The following is a 14441-nucleotide window of genomic DNA, read 5'->3' as shown; positions in this document are numbered from 1 at the left end:
ACACATGAGCTCTAAATTATAGGAAGCTTCTTATTGAGTTATTGAGATTTGGATTAAACCCATTTCATTCTAGGGGACAATCAAATAGACAAATAACAATTAGAATTCAATAATAAACAGCAGCAGCTTGTGAGCAAAGATTTTTGTGGAGCAGGATGGCATTAGTAACACTATAGCCTCAATACCTTCAACTGTGTTCGATCCAGCAGTTGTGTTTCCCACTACAGTGTGTGAAAGGAGCACAGTAGATCTAATATGATTAACCAGGGTTGCCAGGTTTAAAAAAAAAAATCTAACTCAACTACATCTATAAACCACATAAAAGTTCTGAATCTAGCCCCAAATTCCCCACTGGAAAACAAAACTCATTCATCTTCTTTTTTTTCATTCATCTTTTGTGAAACAAGATAACCATTGTGCACACACATTTCATGTATGTACAGATATTATCCACTCTATAATTCACCTTTCCCTTGCACAAGAACATTGCCATTCATTTATAAGTGGTTCTGTATTATCACGGTATTGTTAAAATGTGATGAAAATGTACAAAAAGTACTGATAAAGTACTGATACACACTGAAATCATTTAAACAGGTTTTATATTTGAATATAAAGTGATGAATGATTGTAAGTAAGCTTGCTGCAATAGTTGGTACACTGTGTTTGGCCTCACACTGATTACATCACTTGCCCACGTGGCACCGCCCCCACTGTCGTTTTGCTTTTTTATGGCAATAAAAATCATTTAGCTCAGTTAGAGAACAGACCCTACATTTAAAAACCGAATGCGTCTGCTCAATTTAGCATGAGCCGAATGAGTCAGAGTCGTAGCACAGGTCAGCAAGAGTAAGATTTCATTTAGCGTGTGACGAGAGTGAGGAAAGCTGACTGACAAGATGATGGCGGAAGATTTGGTTTAATATAAGCAAGTTTGTCATTGTACTGGTTTGTTGATGTTGTGTTTTTCATTAAGAATAATAATGAACCAGGGACATTCAAAGAGTTCCTCAGCGGCTTGGCTCAAATGTTAAAAATAGGGATATATCACCAAAGAGCTAATTTTACTACTTTAACTGCATTACTACTTTACTAACTTTAATTTAGCTACATATTCATATCACCCTGGTAGACATTATAAACAGACTGTGTGTGGTGACAATAATGAATATGAGAATGACACTAATAATATAACCTAATGGTATTGTACTTTTACATTTATAGAAATAATTACAACAAAATGGCAAATTTTAGTGGAGAGATGAATCCAAAGAATCTTTAAAAGAAAATTTAAACATTATTTAAATTGGCGGTGGTGGCTTGGCGGTTAAGGCTCTGGGTTACTGATCAGAAAGTTGGGGGTTCAAGTCCCAGCACTGCCAAGCTGCTGCTGCTGTTGGGCCCCTGAGCAAGGCTCTTAGCACTCTCTGTTCCAGGGGTGCTATATCATGGCTAACCCTACACTCTGACCCCAACCTCCTGATATGCTGAGGTATGTGAATAAAAGAATTTCACTATGCATATATATATGTGATCAATAAAGACTCATTAAATCATTATGTAATGTTCACTATTCACAAATGTAGTGACACACCCACTGTATGTCACTTACTGTAAATTCAGTAAAACTATTAATTTCACATTTAAAATTTACATTTGGCAGCATCACTTTGATTTCCATAAAACTGCAGCACTGCTTGTTGTTGTGGCTTTTTAGTCTCAAAGTTTTAAGATGTCCCTTTCAATGCCTCCTTCTTCAGTTTTATTTTATTTTTCAGCCTTCTCTGACTGTTTGGCATTGTGCTTTTACTGACCATATAACATACATGTAATATAACATGGTTACATGCATTTTTGGAAGTGTAATGAACTTGAGTAGTTAGTACTTACCAACACACTCCGTCTCAATCAATTTGAAAACTATCAGCGATAAGCATATAAAAGGCTGCTAATATTACGAAAAGGTTAGCAGACTATGGTGGTTTCAGCATACCTGTCTGCCTGTTGAAGCAAGACGCATCTCGATTGCTCTATGACAACTTTTTGACTCGAGTCGGACAAAACAAATAAATAGGAAAATTCTCTTTATAGGAAAAACTTTCTTGTGAATAATTTGCTACTGTTTTGTGCACGCTCTCACGTTCATTTAAATTCAGATGCTTTTTACATAATATAATTGTTTATTAACTGATGTTGAAAGGACAAATTTTAAATAATTCAGAGACATGGCAGCCCCCCCCCTCCCCCCGCATGTCCCTTTAATGAACCCACCATTCAAGCAATAAATTATAATAAATATAATAACTTCAAAATGGTGAGTTGTGATTTGGAGTAGATTTTTGTAGAACCAAACAATGGATCCACTATGCTTATATATTTTTTTAAAAATGCACAGAATGCTGGGATGGAGTGAGGTTGGGGCTGATTTCTTTCTAGCCCAGACTGTAGATTCATGCAGCATGAATGAGACAATCATGTCAGATGGTTACACACCTCCTAGATTTGTTTATATTATTTTTTTTAGGATGCTCCAATGACACATCCGTAATACAGTTGTTGGTGTCATGAACATGAACATGATAGAGTATTTACCCTATCATCCTATCATAGTTTTTTTTATCCCAAAAAAGTGATATACTGTACTAGGTACACATTATTTAATCAAAGTATAAATAGCACAAAAGGACTTTAAGTTTAGTGGGTCTTTTTGTTTTCATTTCAATGAAAGGGTTACAACTTTTCTGGTTTCTTTGTTTCGTATTCGGAGGAAGCAGTGCATGAACCCAGATCATTACAGACTTGAATCACTTAAAAAAATGAGAACTCACGATATGAATCTGCCTTTACCTGTGTATGTGTTTAATATTTTGCCTTGTGATATAATACATTGCTTAATCCTAATAGTTTTATTCATATCACTAGCAGCCAGAGCTGCACAATTAATCGGATATCGATCGCGATTATGATTTTGACTACCCACGATTACATGAACATGATCGACTGCGATATTGACGTTTGAAGTTCATCCTCTGCTCATAGAAAACTCAGCTGTTTTCTCCATTCAAATCAAGCGCTTCCTACACTTACAGCCAATCACATAGAGCGGCGCAGGGCTGACGTCATTTTGTAGTGCCAGAGCCCGGAAAAGGCGTTAGCATTTTAGCGCTTGAGCTGCCAGTTTCTCTACGAGATGACACTAGCTAGCACGATGCTAAATGGCACTACAGAGGTTGTCGGGGACATTAATCATCATCACGCCGAACGGGAAAAAACTTTACAGATAAACTCAGGGCTCTACAGTGCGACCATTTCACTCGCATTTGCGGCTGAAGTACTTTGTGCAACTGTGAATAAATATTTGCACTGGTGCGAGTGACCTGTTCGGAGTTGTATAATACAATCGGAATAAAAACTACAGGAAGTGCAAAATGCATCTACACCGCGCAACAGTTACTTTCACACTGCTTTTCATCTCCTCAGTCAACCGAACAAGTGTGTAAATACTGCAGAGAAGCCATTATGATGACAAGAGTAACACTGAACATCATCTGCTTCTGTCAACTCTCTGATCTCACAACCAACATCTTTTATTGATCTGAGACTATCTGATTTACTGAGACTATGTTCCTAATGCTGCCATAATTAACAAGCTCAAGTTTTCTGATGCCTAATTGTGTGTTATATCGTGGCACATTAACGCTACCATCTCTTAAAAAAAAAAAAACAACAACAAAAAAAAAAAACACTAAACTTCAACTGTGCTCCTAAATTTTTGTAATCTCCTAAAAGAAATTGTCTTGTCTCTCTCCTCCTGTAAACACTGTTATTGCCTTTTCTGCATTCGCCTGAATTATTTTCATTTAGTTGCATATTGTTATATTTGATGCATATTTTCATTTGGTTGATGGAATTTTCATTTATCCTATATTTTGGGTATAATTTTATTTATATTTTGCTTCTACGAGATGAAACACTTTAAGGCTCAGTCTAATTTGATGCAAAGATTTGTACATTAGCAAGAATGTAGCACTGTTTGTTTGTCTAAGCACTAGCACTGTCTGTTTATTTAAATGTGAAAGTGCAATAAAAATATGCTGTCCCTAAAATCAATGAATAATCGTGATAAATAATCGAGATCTCAATATTGATCAAAATAATCTGGATTATCATTTTGGCCATAATTGTGCAGCCCTACTAGCAGCCATCACTAATAATAAGGTACATCTAAAAGGGAAAAGCTTTTGAGTAATTTTTCCCCACAGTCTCCTGTACTAGTTTGAAAAAAGCTCAAGATAGTTATATTTGCTTGTTTTTCACTGTGCAAAACCAGAATGAATGCAAACTAAAGTACTGAATGCCTCCTAAAATTCTAAATCCCCAAACTGCATTTCAGCACTTAAGAATGATGTTCAAATCTTTTACATATTAAAGTAAAAGGAAAAAAAAAACTAAATTAGTACAGCTCTCAGAACTGTAATTCACAAGCATTTATCACAGGCATTAAGTCTTGGACAGACTCCACTCATCTCTACTAAATCATCTCCTCCGGCTACTCAGCTTAATCATTAAAGTTTGGTACTTCCCTTTAGAGAACTTCTGAGAAAGTAATTGCTGAAACTGCAACACAAGGCAGACTGTTCTAAAAAAAATAAATAAATAAAAATAAAAAAATCCTCAAAGAACCACTGCATCCTATCCATAACTGAAAACCAGCCAAGCGAACTGCTGAATCGGTGTCAGCAAAGATCACAGACCTGGTTGCACTTAAGCCTTTTTACATGCATGAATCCTGTGAACCTATTGGACGCTCAGAACAACATCAATCACTAAATCAGAATCAAAATACTGAGTAAATTCTATTTATTTGACATCTAGATCTTTATCCTAAAGTCAAGAATTTTTTAATGACTTAAATGACTTCTTGATTGAATTTGATCTTGATGAAAAAAAAATACATAAATGAATCAAAATGAAATAATATAATTACATCGTGCAACATAATAATAAGCTCAGAGCAGGTAGACTACATAAATCACGTGCAGTGTGGAAAAAAAAAATAAATAAAAACAAATTCCTAAATTTCCTGAAAGACATTTGTTTTGGACCCCTGAATAACATTTTTTTTTTGTTCATTTTCTCAATTCAAGAGATACCAAACCTACATTCTTTCAGAATCAAGATACTTTGCATTGCACTTAAATTGCAAATAGTTATGAGAAGAAATGCAACATACAATGTGGATGAGGAAGATTAGATTTCTACTACTTGTAAAAATAAATAAAATTCTTCATTTTTGACATCTTTATGGTACAATACCATCGTTTCTCATTAGCTCTCATATATGAATCTCATCAAACAGTGGACAATCATCTAGACATCTTCACTTCATCTGCTTCTGCATATTTCTTTTCTGTACATTTATTCAACCAGAGCTGTAAGTTTGGAATATCCCATCATGTCCAACAGAGCATCAGTCATCTGATTAGTTTTTTATTTTATTTTATTTATTTATTTATTTTTTTAATGTTCCAGATATTTTTTTGTTGATAAAATCTAGCTACTAAATTTTAAATTAGCCCTCTTTTTTTAAAGTTAAGCATAATTAAGTCCTGACACAGAAACTTACATACACATTGACGAAAATCTAATACTGAGGGTCACACCTAGAAAATAATCATCATTATTCTTCGAATTTACTAAGGGAAGCTAACTAAAAGTTTGATCATTGCTACCTTGTTTGTGAATGATATCAAATCAAGGCATCTTACATCAAAAGTCCTACATTAGAAGAGACATCGCGAGGCTTCTTTCCTGAAATGTCACCTTTTGCATGTAGACAGAAGATCGCTGCAGGTCAAATTTCATAGGAAACAAAAACAGCCATGAAAATGACTTTCATATCCAAATTTCATTCACCTTCAGATTCTTACACACATTCGGTATATTAGCTGGAACTTTTCTCCATATTTTTAATTAATACTCAACTAAATGGCCAGCTCTTTTTGGTTCTCTGTAGATTAAAATTTTTCTTCTGGTCCTCGTCTACGTCCTGTCCTTCTGTTCACGTGAGCTTGACCTGTCTGTCAGGGCTACACAAAACATGGACGTGTCACGAATGAAAGACTAAGAGAAGTCCCACTCTCAAAAAGAGGCAACTGAGAAGAGAAAAAACACGATTAACATGTTTCATCTGTTCTTCCGAGAGCTGGTGTCCATTGTTTCACTGGAGCTTTTGACCCCCAAACCTGCAATCCCTTTCTCCCCATCCCCTCCGTCTCTCTCTTCTGTCCACGGGTTGGAAAGGTACTGAGGTTGGTCTGTGCTATGAAGGTGCCGTCCATTTTTATTTCGAGCCAACACATTCCCTTGTTCTAAGCTCCCAGTGCTGTTGCACTTTTTGGCCAATGGTGGCGCCAGTGAGCCAGGTGTTAGCAACGAGCTTAGGGAAAGGCTGCTGATAGTCTCTGATAAATGTTCACTGTTAAATGCTTGACTTGATCCTCCCCCGATCCCTGTGTCCTCATCCGAAGGTTCTATGGAGTTCAGCCTGTTGCAGCTGGGGCTGGGGCTGCCATCACAGTTGCTCTGACTCCTCTGGTGCCCCCTGGTGGCCTGGAGGGTGAAGCTGGTTTGGTCAGGGTGCAATCTCTGGCTGAGATCCGAAGAAGGGAGGGTTTCATCGGGTACAGGGCAAAGCAGAGGCTGAGGTAAAGATAGGTCTCTCTGAGGAGGTACGCTGAAGTTGAGGCTTTCCTCCAGCATGGTCTGCAGGCTGACTTCGGAGCTTCCCATGGCTAATGATGACTCACTGTGGCATGGTGGCTGAAATAAAGAAAAAATACAATAAAATAATTTATTTTGATTGATTCATTGTATTTTCTTCTGTAGTTACAGACTATATGGCCAAAACTTTGTGCACACCTGACCATCACACCACCCATACAGTATGTGGTTCTTCCCCAAAGTGATACCATAAAGTTGGAAGCACAGAAATGTATAGGATGTTTTCATATGCTGTAGCATTAAGATTTTCCTTCACTGCAACCAAGGATCTCAAACCTGTTCCAGCATGACAATGTCCCTGTGCACAAAGCAAGCTCCATGACATGGTTTGCCAAGGTTGGAGTGGAAGAACATGAATGAACACAGAGCCATGACCTTGACTCCACTGATTATCTTTGGGATAAATTGGAATGCAGACTGCTAGGCCTTCTAGCCAAACATCACTGCCTGACCTCACTAATGCCCTTCTGGCTGAATGAAAACAAATCTCATTCACAATACAAAATCTAGTAGAAAACCTTGCAAGAAGCGTGGGGGTTATTATAACAGCAAACGGGAAACTAAATCTGGAATGGGATGTTTAGAAAGCACATATGGGTATTCACATACTTTTGGCCATATAGTGTAAGAGAGTAAAATTTTGACATCTTAATCTGAAAGAGCTTGTACCTGTAAGCCCATGACCCTGCTGTTGGCTCCAGGTGACCGAAGCGATGCCCATGAGGCTGGTGAAATGAGCCTGGAGCTGGGTCGCCCTGTCCGCACCATACCCGAGACTAGGCTTCCTTGGGGCATGGCTGTGGCTGGGTGGAAGAACTCTGCAGGGAGATGAAAGAGAGGAGAGGGCGTCCTCCTGTCCCTTCTGCTGTTACTGCCGCCTCGCTCACCATCTGCTGCAGGGGCGTTCAACAAGGCAGCACATGGAAAAGCATGAAAAGGGCATGAAAAATTTCCAACTTGATCAGTGTACAGCCCAGTATCATCCTTCTCAATGCATCACAATAATTGCATCACATTACTCTTACTATATACAATTTTGAATTTTTTTTTTTTTTTTTTTTTTTTTTATGCACAGAAATAGATCGGGGGTTCATAACAAAACAGACAGGTCTTTTGGTTCTGGTTGGTAACTTTTCTTTTGGTCTTCATCCACTTTCTGTCCTCCCGTTCTCATGAACTTGACCTGTCTGTCAGGGCTACACAAGACACGGATGTGTCAAAACACAGAGAACTAGAGTTGTATTCATAAAAACAAAACAAAACAATTAATTAATAAATTAAACACAAAAGTCACTCCCTAACTGGCAGATTTAGCTGAAACTAAAAAAAAGGGGGGCATGTTTATAGTAATAGACAAACTATCTGTCTATGAGTACTTCACAAAGCAGTACCTTGAAATCTGGAAATTTAAGGAGTAGTAAAGAGAACAAGGGCTATGTGTCACTAAGACACTAATCACAAATCATGTAAATATTTTTTTTATATTTATTTATTTTATTTTTTTTATCAAGTAGCCTTACCTAGCTGTATATAGAATAGACAATACTTTCTATTTGTACTATACTCAGGTATTACTAAAATTTAATATTTATATGTGTACTATATGAATATATTTATAAAGTATGAATATAAAGTAAACTTCCAAGAGAAGAAAACATACTTTCTACACTCCTTAAATTTTCATTTTGACCTTTCAAAGTACTCATTACAAATCTCAAATGGCATATTTAATTTCATTTAATGCAGATTATTATTATTATTATTTTTTTTGTGGAGTTAACGATTCATGTAGGATGAAATGTCACATTTGCCTCCTATGTAAAATGAAAAAGCAGCCTTTAAAATTCACCATCAAATCTAAGGAAGTGAGCCATGTTAACTTTGGCAAATTAGCATAAGTTTAGTCATTTAGCTAGTTAAATTAGGTAGCTAGATCAGTTTTGTGAAATAGCTTGTTGAATTTGCAAACTAGTTAAGTTTTGTAAAATAGCTTGTTAAATGATCTAGTTAGTTAAGTTTTGTGGCCTCAGCATGCATTCCAAAAGTTAGCAAAAGTTATTAAACATTAGCTGACCAGCAAGCCAAATTCTGGATTTGTATAAATGAATAGAATATTTTCCTTATGATTTATTGCTTGTCAAACTAGCTAGTTATGCAGGGTCGGGTGTGATGAACGTGTGGTCAACTCTGTTAAAAATATTAACGGGAAACACACGGAATGCCACAGACAGATGGTAAACACAGTCACAGAGGTATGCGAGACACCACACACAGACATACTGTACACATAGACACTCGGAGACAGTGTGTTCTCACACAAAATATGTGACACAACTCACTTGATCACAACATACGTCATTTGCAGTCAGTGACACCAAACACAGACAATGACACATCATACAGAGTCACACACTCCATACAGTCATGGTAACATCAAGCACAGTCAGTGAGTCACCACACACACACAAACATGCACACATACAGTGAGTAGAGCTAAAGGCTAATGGCTCCCCAGCTGAGCAGCACTAACGGACAGCCAACGGTGAGTCTGAATTCTGAGCTACAAGTGGAAATCCTCCTGAATCATGGATGACCTTATTAGCACATAATGACTCTCATTAATTACCAATTTATACTGCTTTGCTACAGAAATGGCCATCCTGATAAATGAGGATTCGAGGATTATCACACTCACTGACTATAAATTCGCTCTAATTTAACCTGCTATTATGTCAACTATGCCTCTATTTAGCTCATTATGTGAGTGTAAGAATATTTAATGCTATGGCTTTTGGCATAAATAATCACCTCTTTTGCAAAATAAGCATCAGTCTTAAGCTCCTTTTTAACACTTCACAAGGTCACTAGTAAGACAATACACAATAGTGCATTCATGTCATGTCAGAATTAATTAATGTTAATTGCAAGCTGCAGACTTGTAAAAAGCCTTTTCACATCTTCAATGAACTCAAATTCAGCAGGTAGAAATGTTGAATTTTCTGAAAGCTAACACTTGGCAGCATTGTAAATAAATACACATGAAAAAAAAAAAATTGGCAGTGAGTTCCACAATTAAAGAAGTTAGGCCTATAAAGCATTCCCATTTTTCAGGTTCCATCATGGCAGGCATACATAGTAAATGTATACAGTAGCACAGTTTAGCTTTCTGTTCAAATGATGTTAGGATGTTGTGTATGTGTGTGTGGAACCTCTAATATCCGTAAAATTCTAATAGTCTATAGTACAACTGTACCTTGAAAATGTCTGTCATGGGAACAGCTTTCAGGATAGATGACTTTGCATTTTCTTGCGTAATAAGCTGTATTTTTACTTTCAATTTTATTACTTTCAGGTGAATGGGAGGGAATGTGGTATTGTATGTGATAACAGGGACTAACTTAAATGTAACTAGAAATGTATAAACATTATGGTGTGTCATTCTTTAATGAATGCAAACTGCTAGTGTTACTATTATAGGAACACTATTATAGGAAAATACAATAAACAATGGAATGGTATAATTTGTTACTACCTGGATGTTGATTTTTTCCAATAACAACACCCTAACTTTCTTGTCACTAGCACAGATGCTTAACCACTCAGCCTCTGCAGCCCTGAATGGCAAGATTCTATGAATAGTTCAATTAATGCCCACATGCACGATATGGCCTAAAGTCTTTGAACACCTTACAAGCAAACTCATTTGTGGTTCTTTCCCAAACTGTTGCCACAAAATGTGCCATAGTATGTTGTAGCATTACAATTTCAGTTCACTGGAACTAAAAGGCTCAAAACTGTTCCAGCATGACGATGCATCTGTGTACAAAGCAAGCTCCATGAAGACATGGTTTGCCAAGATTGGAGTGGAAGAACTCGAGTGACCTGCACAAAGCCCTGACCTCAACCTCACTAAACACTGCAGTGAATTGGAACTCTGGACTGTACCACAGGCCGTCTTGGCTGACATCAATTATTTTAAATTCATTGTATTTACATTGCAAGCATTGTCTAAATGGAAGGAAATGATCCTTCCCAGGGAGTACAAAGATGTTCAAAAGCGAAAAAAGGACATTATTGTTGATGTCAACTTCAGAAAGACAGAGACAACTACTGCATTAGTATTCAAGATGTCAAACATAATATGGGTCAAAAGAAGACATGCTGTATATTTAAGAGACAAACCAAGGTTCACTAGGTTCATCCAAAATAGACCAATATCATATTAATTAATTAATGTCCCAATTTAAGTCAGACCAGACTGGCACAGTAATGGACATCATAGATGTCTCTGATTAGCCAGTACTTAGTGGGTTGTGTGGATCAATGAAACCCAAATTTGCTCCTGGAAGCCTAAGTTAGTCCACAGCAGATTCAGCTAATCATGGTATGTTTTAAAGGGCTATGGTTAGAGGTATTATAAAATTTGGATTCCAGTCGGTGTTGCCATTTTAGTGATTTTGTGGCTTTTAAGAAATCTTGAGTGAGTTTACTTTAAATAGTGCAAATCAACACATCTAGTGATTTCTTGAGCAGATGTTACTAACTACCCTACACTTGCTATTGCTCCCCAGCTCACATTACAGCTGCCGGTTATATGAGTTATATGAGTATATGAACAGGTTTGGTCAACACATCACCAATGTGTAAAGGCTGACTGATTTGCACTTGTGCAAGCAACGAATCGCTGATCATTATTGTTCCCAATGACTAATCACTGATTACTGTAGCTCCCAACAAGCAATCACTGGTCATCATTGTTCCCAGTGACCCATCACTGATTACAATTGTTCCCAAAGTCCAATCACAGATCACAATTATTCCCATCAGCCAATCACTGATCACCACTGTTCCCACTGACCAATAACTTCTCATGATCATTCTCAACATACAATCACTGATCACCATTTATCCAATGAGCAATTACTGATCTTCATTGTTCCCACTGACCAATCACTGATCGCCATTGTTACCACTAACCAAACACTGTCACTACTGTCTTTCCAGCTGTACTTTGTTTTAACTTCTCTTCTTGGCTATATTTACAAGTAGTAAAAAAAATTATTCCATCTGTAACCATTTCCTGTGTCTTACACTATTCTCTGACTGTACCTGACTACATTTGTCTGCATTTTTAAAAGAAATTATAGTGTTTTGTGAGTACGTTCATTTGTGGAGCCATGACCAAAGACTTATTTCCGTTAGAGGTTGCTACTAACCTGAACTATGATATAGCACATGTTGATGAGATGCTGATTCATTCTCCTTCTGTAGGCTTGAATTAGGAAGTCTTTCTCCATTCTCACTCCCCATGCTGAAAGCTCGACTCTTGGGATGAGACCTCCTGCATTCCGCCGGTGTGGCCTGAAGCTCTTCTAAGCTCTGAGAGGTACTGCTCCCTCTCTCCTCCTGAAAATAGAGCAGAACTGTGTTACCAGGAGAGAAAATTAGCATTCAGAACTGCTAGACTGAAAGGTTAGGCATATAAATTTTGATGAATAGTTATTACCATTACAATTTTAAACTCTGTACTTCATGCTTATTTAGCCATGGGTCATGACATAGCTATATCATAACCTCATTAGCATTTTTTAAAGATTGAGCCATATGCTAATCTGCACATCAACTAAGGGCCTTTGGGGTCGCCTGAAGGCAGCTTGTGGCAAATTAAACACTGTCTTACAAAAGACTATATAATTAATCCGTGCCTGTTTGCATGATATTAATACATCAGCATTTGAGCACGATCTTTCTTGTATCACAGTGGAAATTGACCTATAATACATTTTTAAAGATCTTCCTGTTGTAAATGACACCTTAGGTCGAAATTCTACACCAAGTTTTTCAACTCAGCAATTCAACATTTTGACAAATCAATAATGATTTAAGGAAACAAAACAGTTTTGCATGCTACTGGGCCCATCTGATTCTCCTTGTTATGCAATGGATATTAAATTAGCAGTGATTCAGTAAAAGGAAAATTAGCAGAGCGAGCCTGAAGAAATGTGACAATCGGCATCACCACCTGGCTGGTGTGCCCAAAAGCTCAAATAATAAGCCAATACAAAAACATTGATTAGATAATTAGGTAATTAAACATGCATAGATGAGGTCATCAGCTACTAAGGCATGTAAATTAAGATTACTTAGGCAATTAAGAAATAGGATAATTAGAGTACAAAGTGGTATCCCTTGAGCCTTTGTATGGATGCAGCTGGACAGCTGTAAGGGGGGACCAATTCACCAAACATAAAAGTAAAATAATAATAATAATAATAATAATAATAATAATAATGATTGACAGCTTCCTTGGACGAGGAAGTACAGAAAAATACATAGTGAAATTTAAAATATTATATATACATATGTAATATATATACACATATACACATATATACATATACATACATATATATATATATATATATATATATATATATATATATATATATATATATATATATATATATATATACATATACATATATATATATATATATATATATATATATATATATATATATATATATATATATACATATACATATATATATATATATATTATATATATATATATATATATATATATATATATATATATATATATATATATATATATATATATATATAAAAACATAGAAAAAATCAATGATTAAGGAAAGAGTCAGAAACATGGGGTCATATAAATATCGTTTATTTATGTGATATTTATTGCATGTAGATTTATGGTTGTATATGTTTATTTATTAAATTTATTTACATATTTTTACTACATGCATTCATGTATTTTTACTGATTATTTAATCAGTTTGGTTAATGCTTTATTGAGTAATTTATTTGTAAATAATAACATTTATTTATTTGTTTGTTTGTTTCCTTGCTTGCTTGATTGATAGATCTAGCTCTTCATACACTTGAGAGTGTCTGTGTCCATATACCTTCATGTCTCTGACAACTAGCTGGTACACACTGTGGTCATCAAGACTGAGGTCATCGGGAAGTGCTGGAGATGACGACTTGTCCGAGAGCTGCTCTGACATCAGAGAGGCCTGCTCCACCTCAGCTAATCGGATCTTTGGAAATAAGAACATGCACAAGGCACAGAAAGGGAAGTCATATACTGGAGAATAACACAAGCCATGTGGAAAGCATATAAATCTGACAGCTCTCATACACATGCACACCTTTCTATACTAACAATAGGTTTTATTGAATTATATACCAAAGTACATCAGTACATAGTCAAGTATGGTTGCATTTAAAGAGGAAAAAGTAAACAGGATCCGAAAATTTCCATATCAGAAGAATTACATTCTGTTTTATGTGTCTTACACTGGGGTTTTGAGATCTGCCAAAATTGGAACTTTATTTCACTTCCCTGTTATATTATTTTATTTTTACAACATACAAATGATACCATTTATTTATTTAAAAAAATATGATTATAATGTTTAAAAGTGTTTTTACACCAAGCATAACAATATGGTTTCAAAGATACAGTCCATATGGAAAGTATTCACAGTGCTTCACTTTTTCCACATTTTGTTATGTTACAGCCTTATTCCAAAATGGAATAATTTTTTTATTTTCCTCAAAATTCTACAAACAATACCCCGTAATGACAACGTGAAAGAAATCTATTTGAAATCTTTGCAAATTTA

At 36.0% G+C, this 14441-nt stretch overlaps 1 protein-coding gene and 1 long non-coding RNA gene across 2 annotated transcripts in view; one reads left to right on the top strand and one right to left on the bottom strand.

Annotated features, from left to right (window-relative positions):
• Positions 1–4851: 4851 nt before the first annotated feature.
• Positions 4852–14441, bottom strand: part of LOC108272343 (voltage-dependent T-type calcium channel subunit alpha-1I) — a 143720-nt gene continuing 134130 nt past the window's right edge. The window contains exons 32-35 of the mRNA XM_053684293.1: positions 13719–13853; positions 12000–12189; positions 7453–7676; positions 4852–6822 (exon numbers count right to left, since the gene is read on the bottom strand). Coding sequence (XP_053540268.1) covers positions 6187–6822; positions 7453–7676; positions 12000–12189; positions 13719–13853 — 1185 coding nt within the window. The 3' untranslated portion in view covers positions 4852–6186. The remainder of the gene's footprint in view (positions 6823–7452; positions 7677–11999; positions 12190–13718; positions 13854–14441) is intronic.
• Positions 9191–13805, top strand: LOC124628754 (uncharacterized). The gene is made up of 3 exons (XR_006983412.2): positions 9191–9325; positions 12055–12169; positions 13677–13805. It is a non-coding gene; the product is annotated as an uncharacterized LOC124628754 (long non-coding RNA).

The sequence above is a fragment of the Ictalurus punctatus genome, chromosome 12 (assembly GCF_001660625.3).
Source record: "Ictalurus punctatus breed USDA103 chromosome 12, Coco_2.0, whole genome shotgun sequence".
In the NCBI taxonomy this organism is placed as follows: domain Eukaryota; kingdom Metazoa; phylum Chordata; class Actinopteri; order Siluriformes; family Ictaluridae; genus Ictalurus; species Ictalurus punctatus.
The sequence above is the reverse complement of the archived record's forward strand: the minus strand, read 5'-3'. Positions and strand labels throughout refer to the sequence as shown.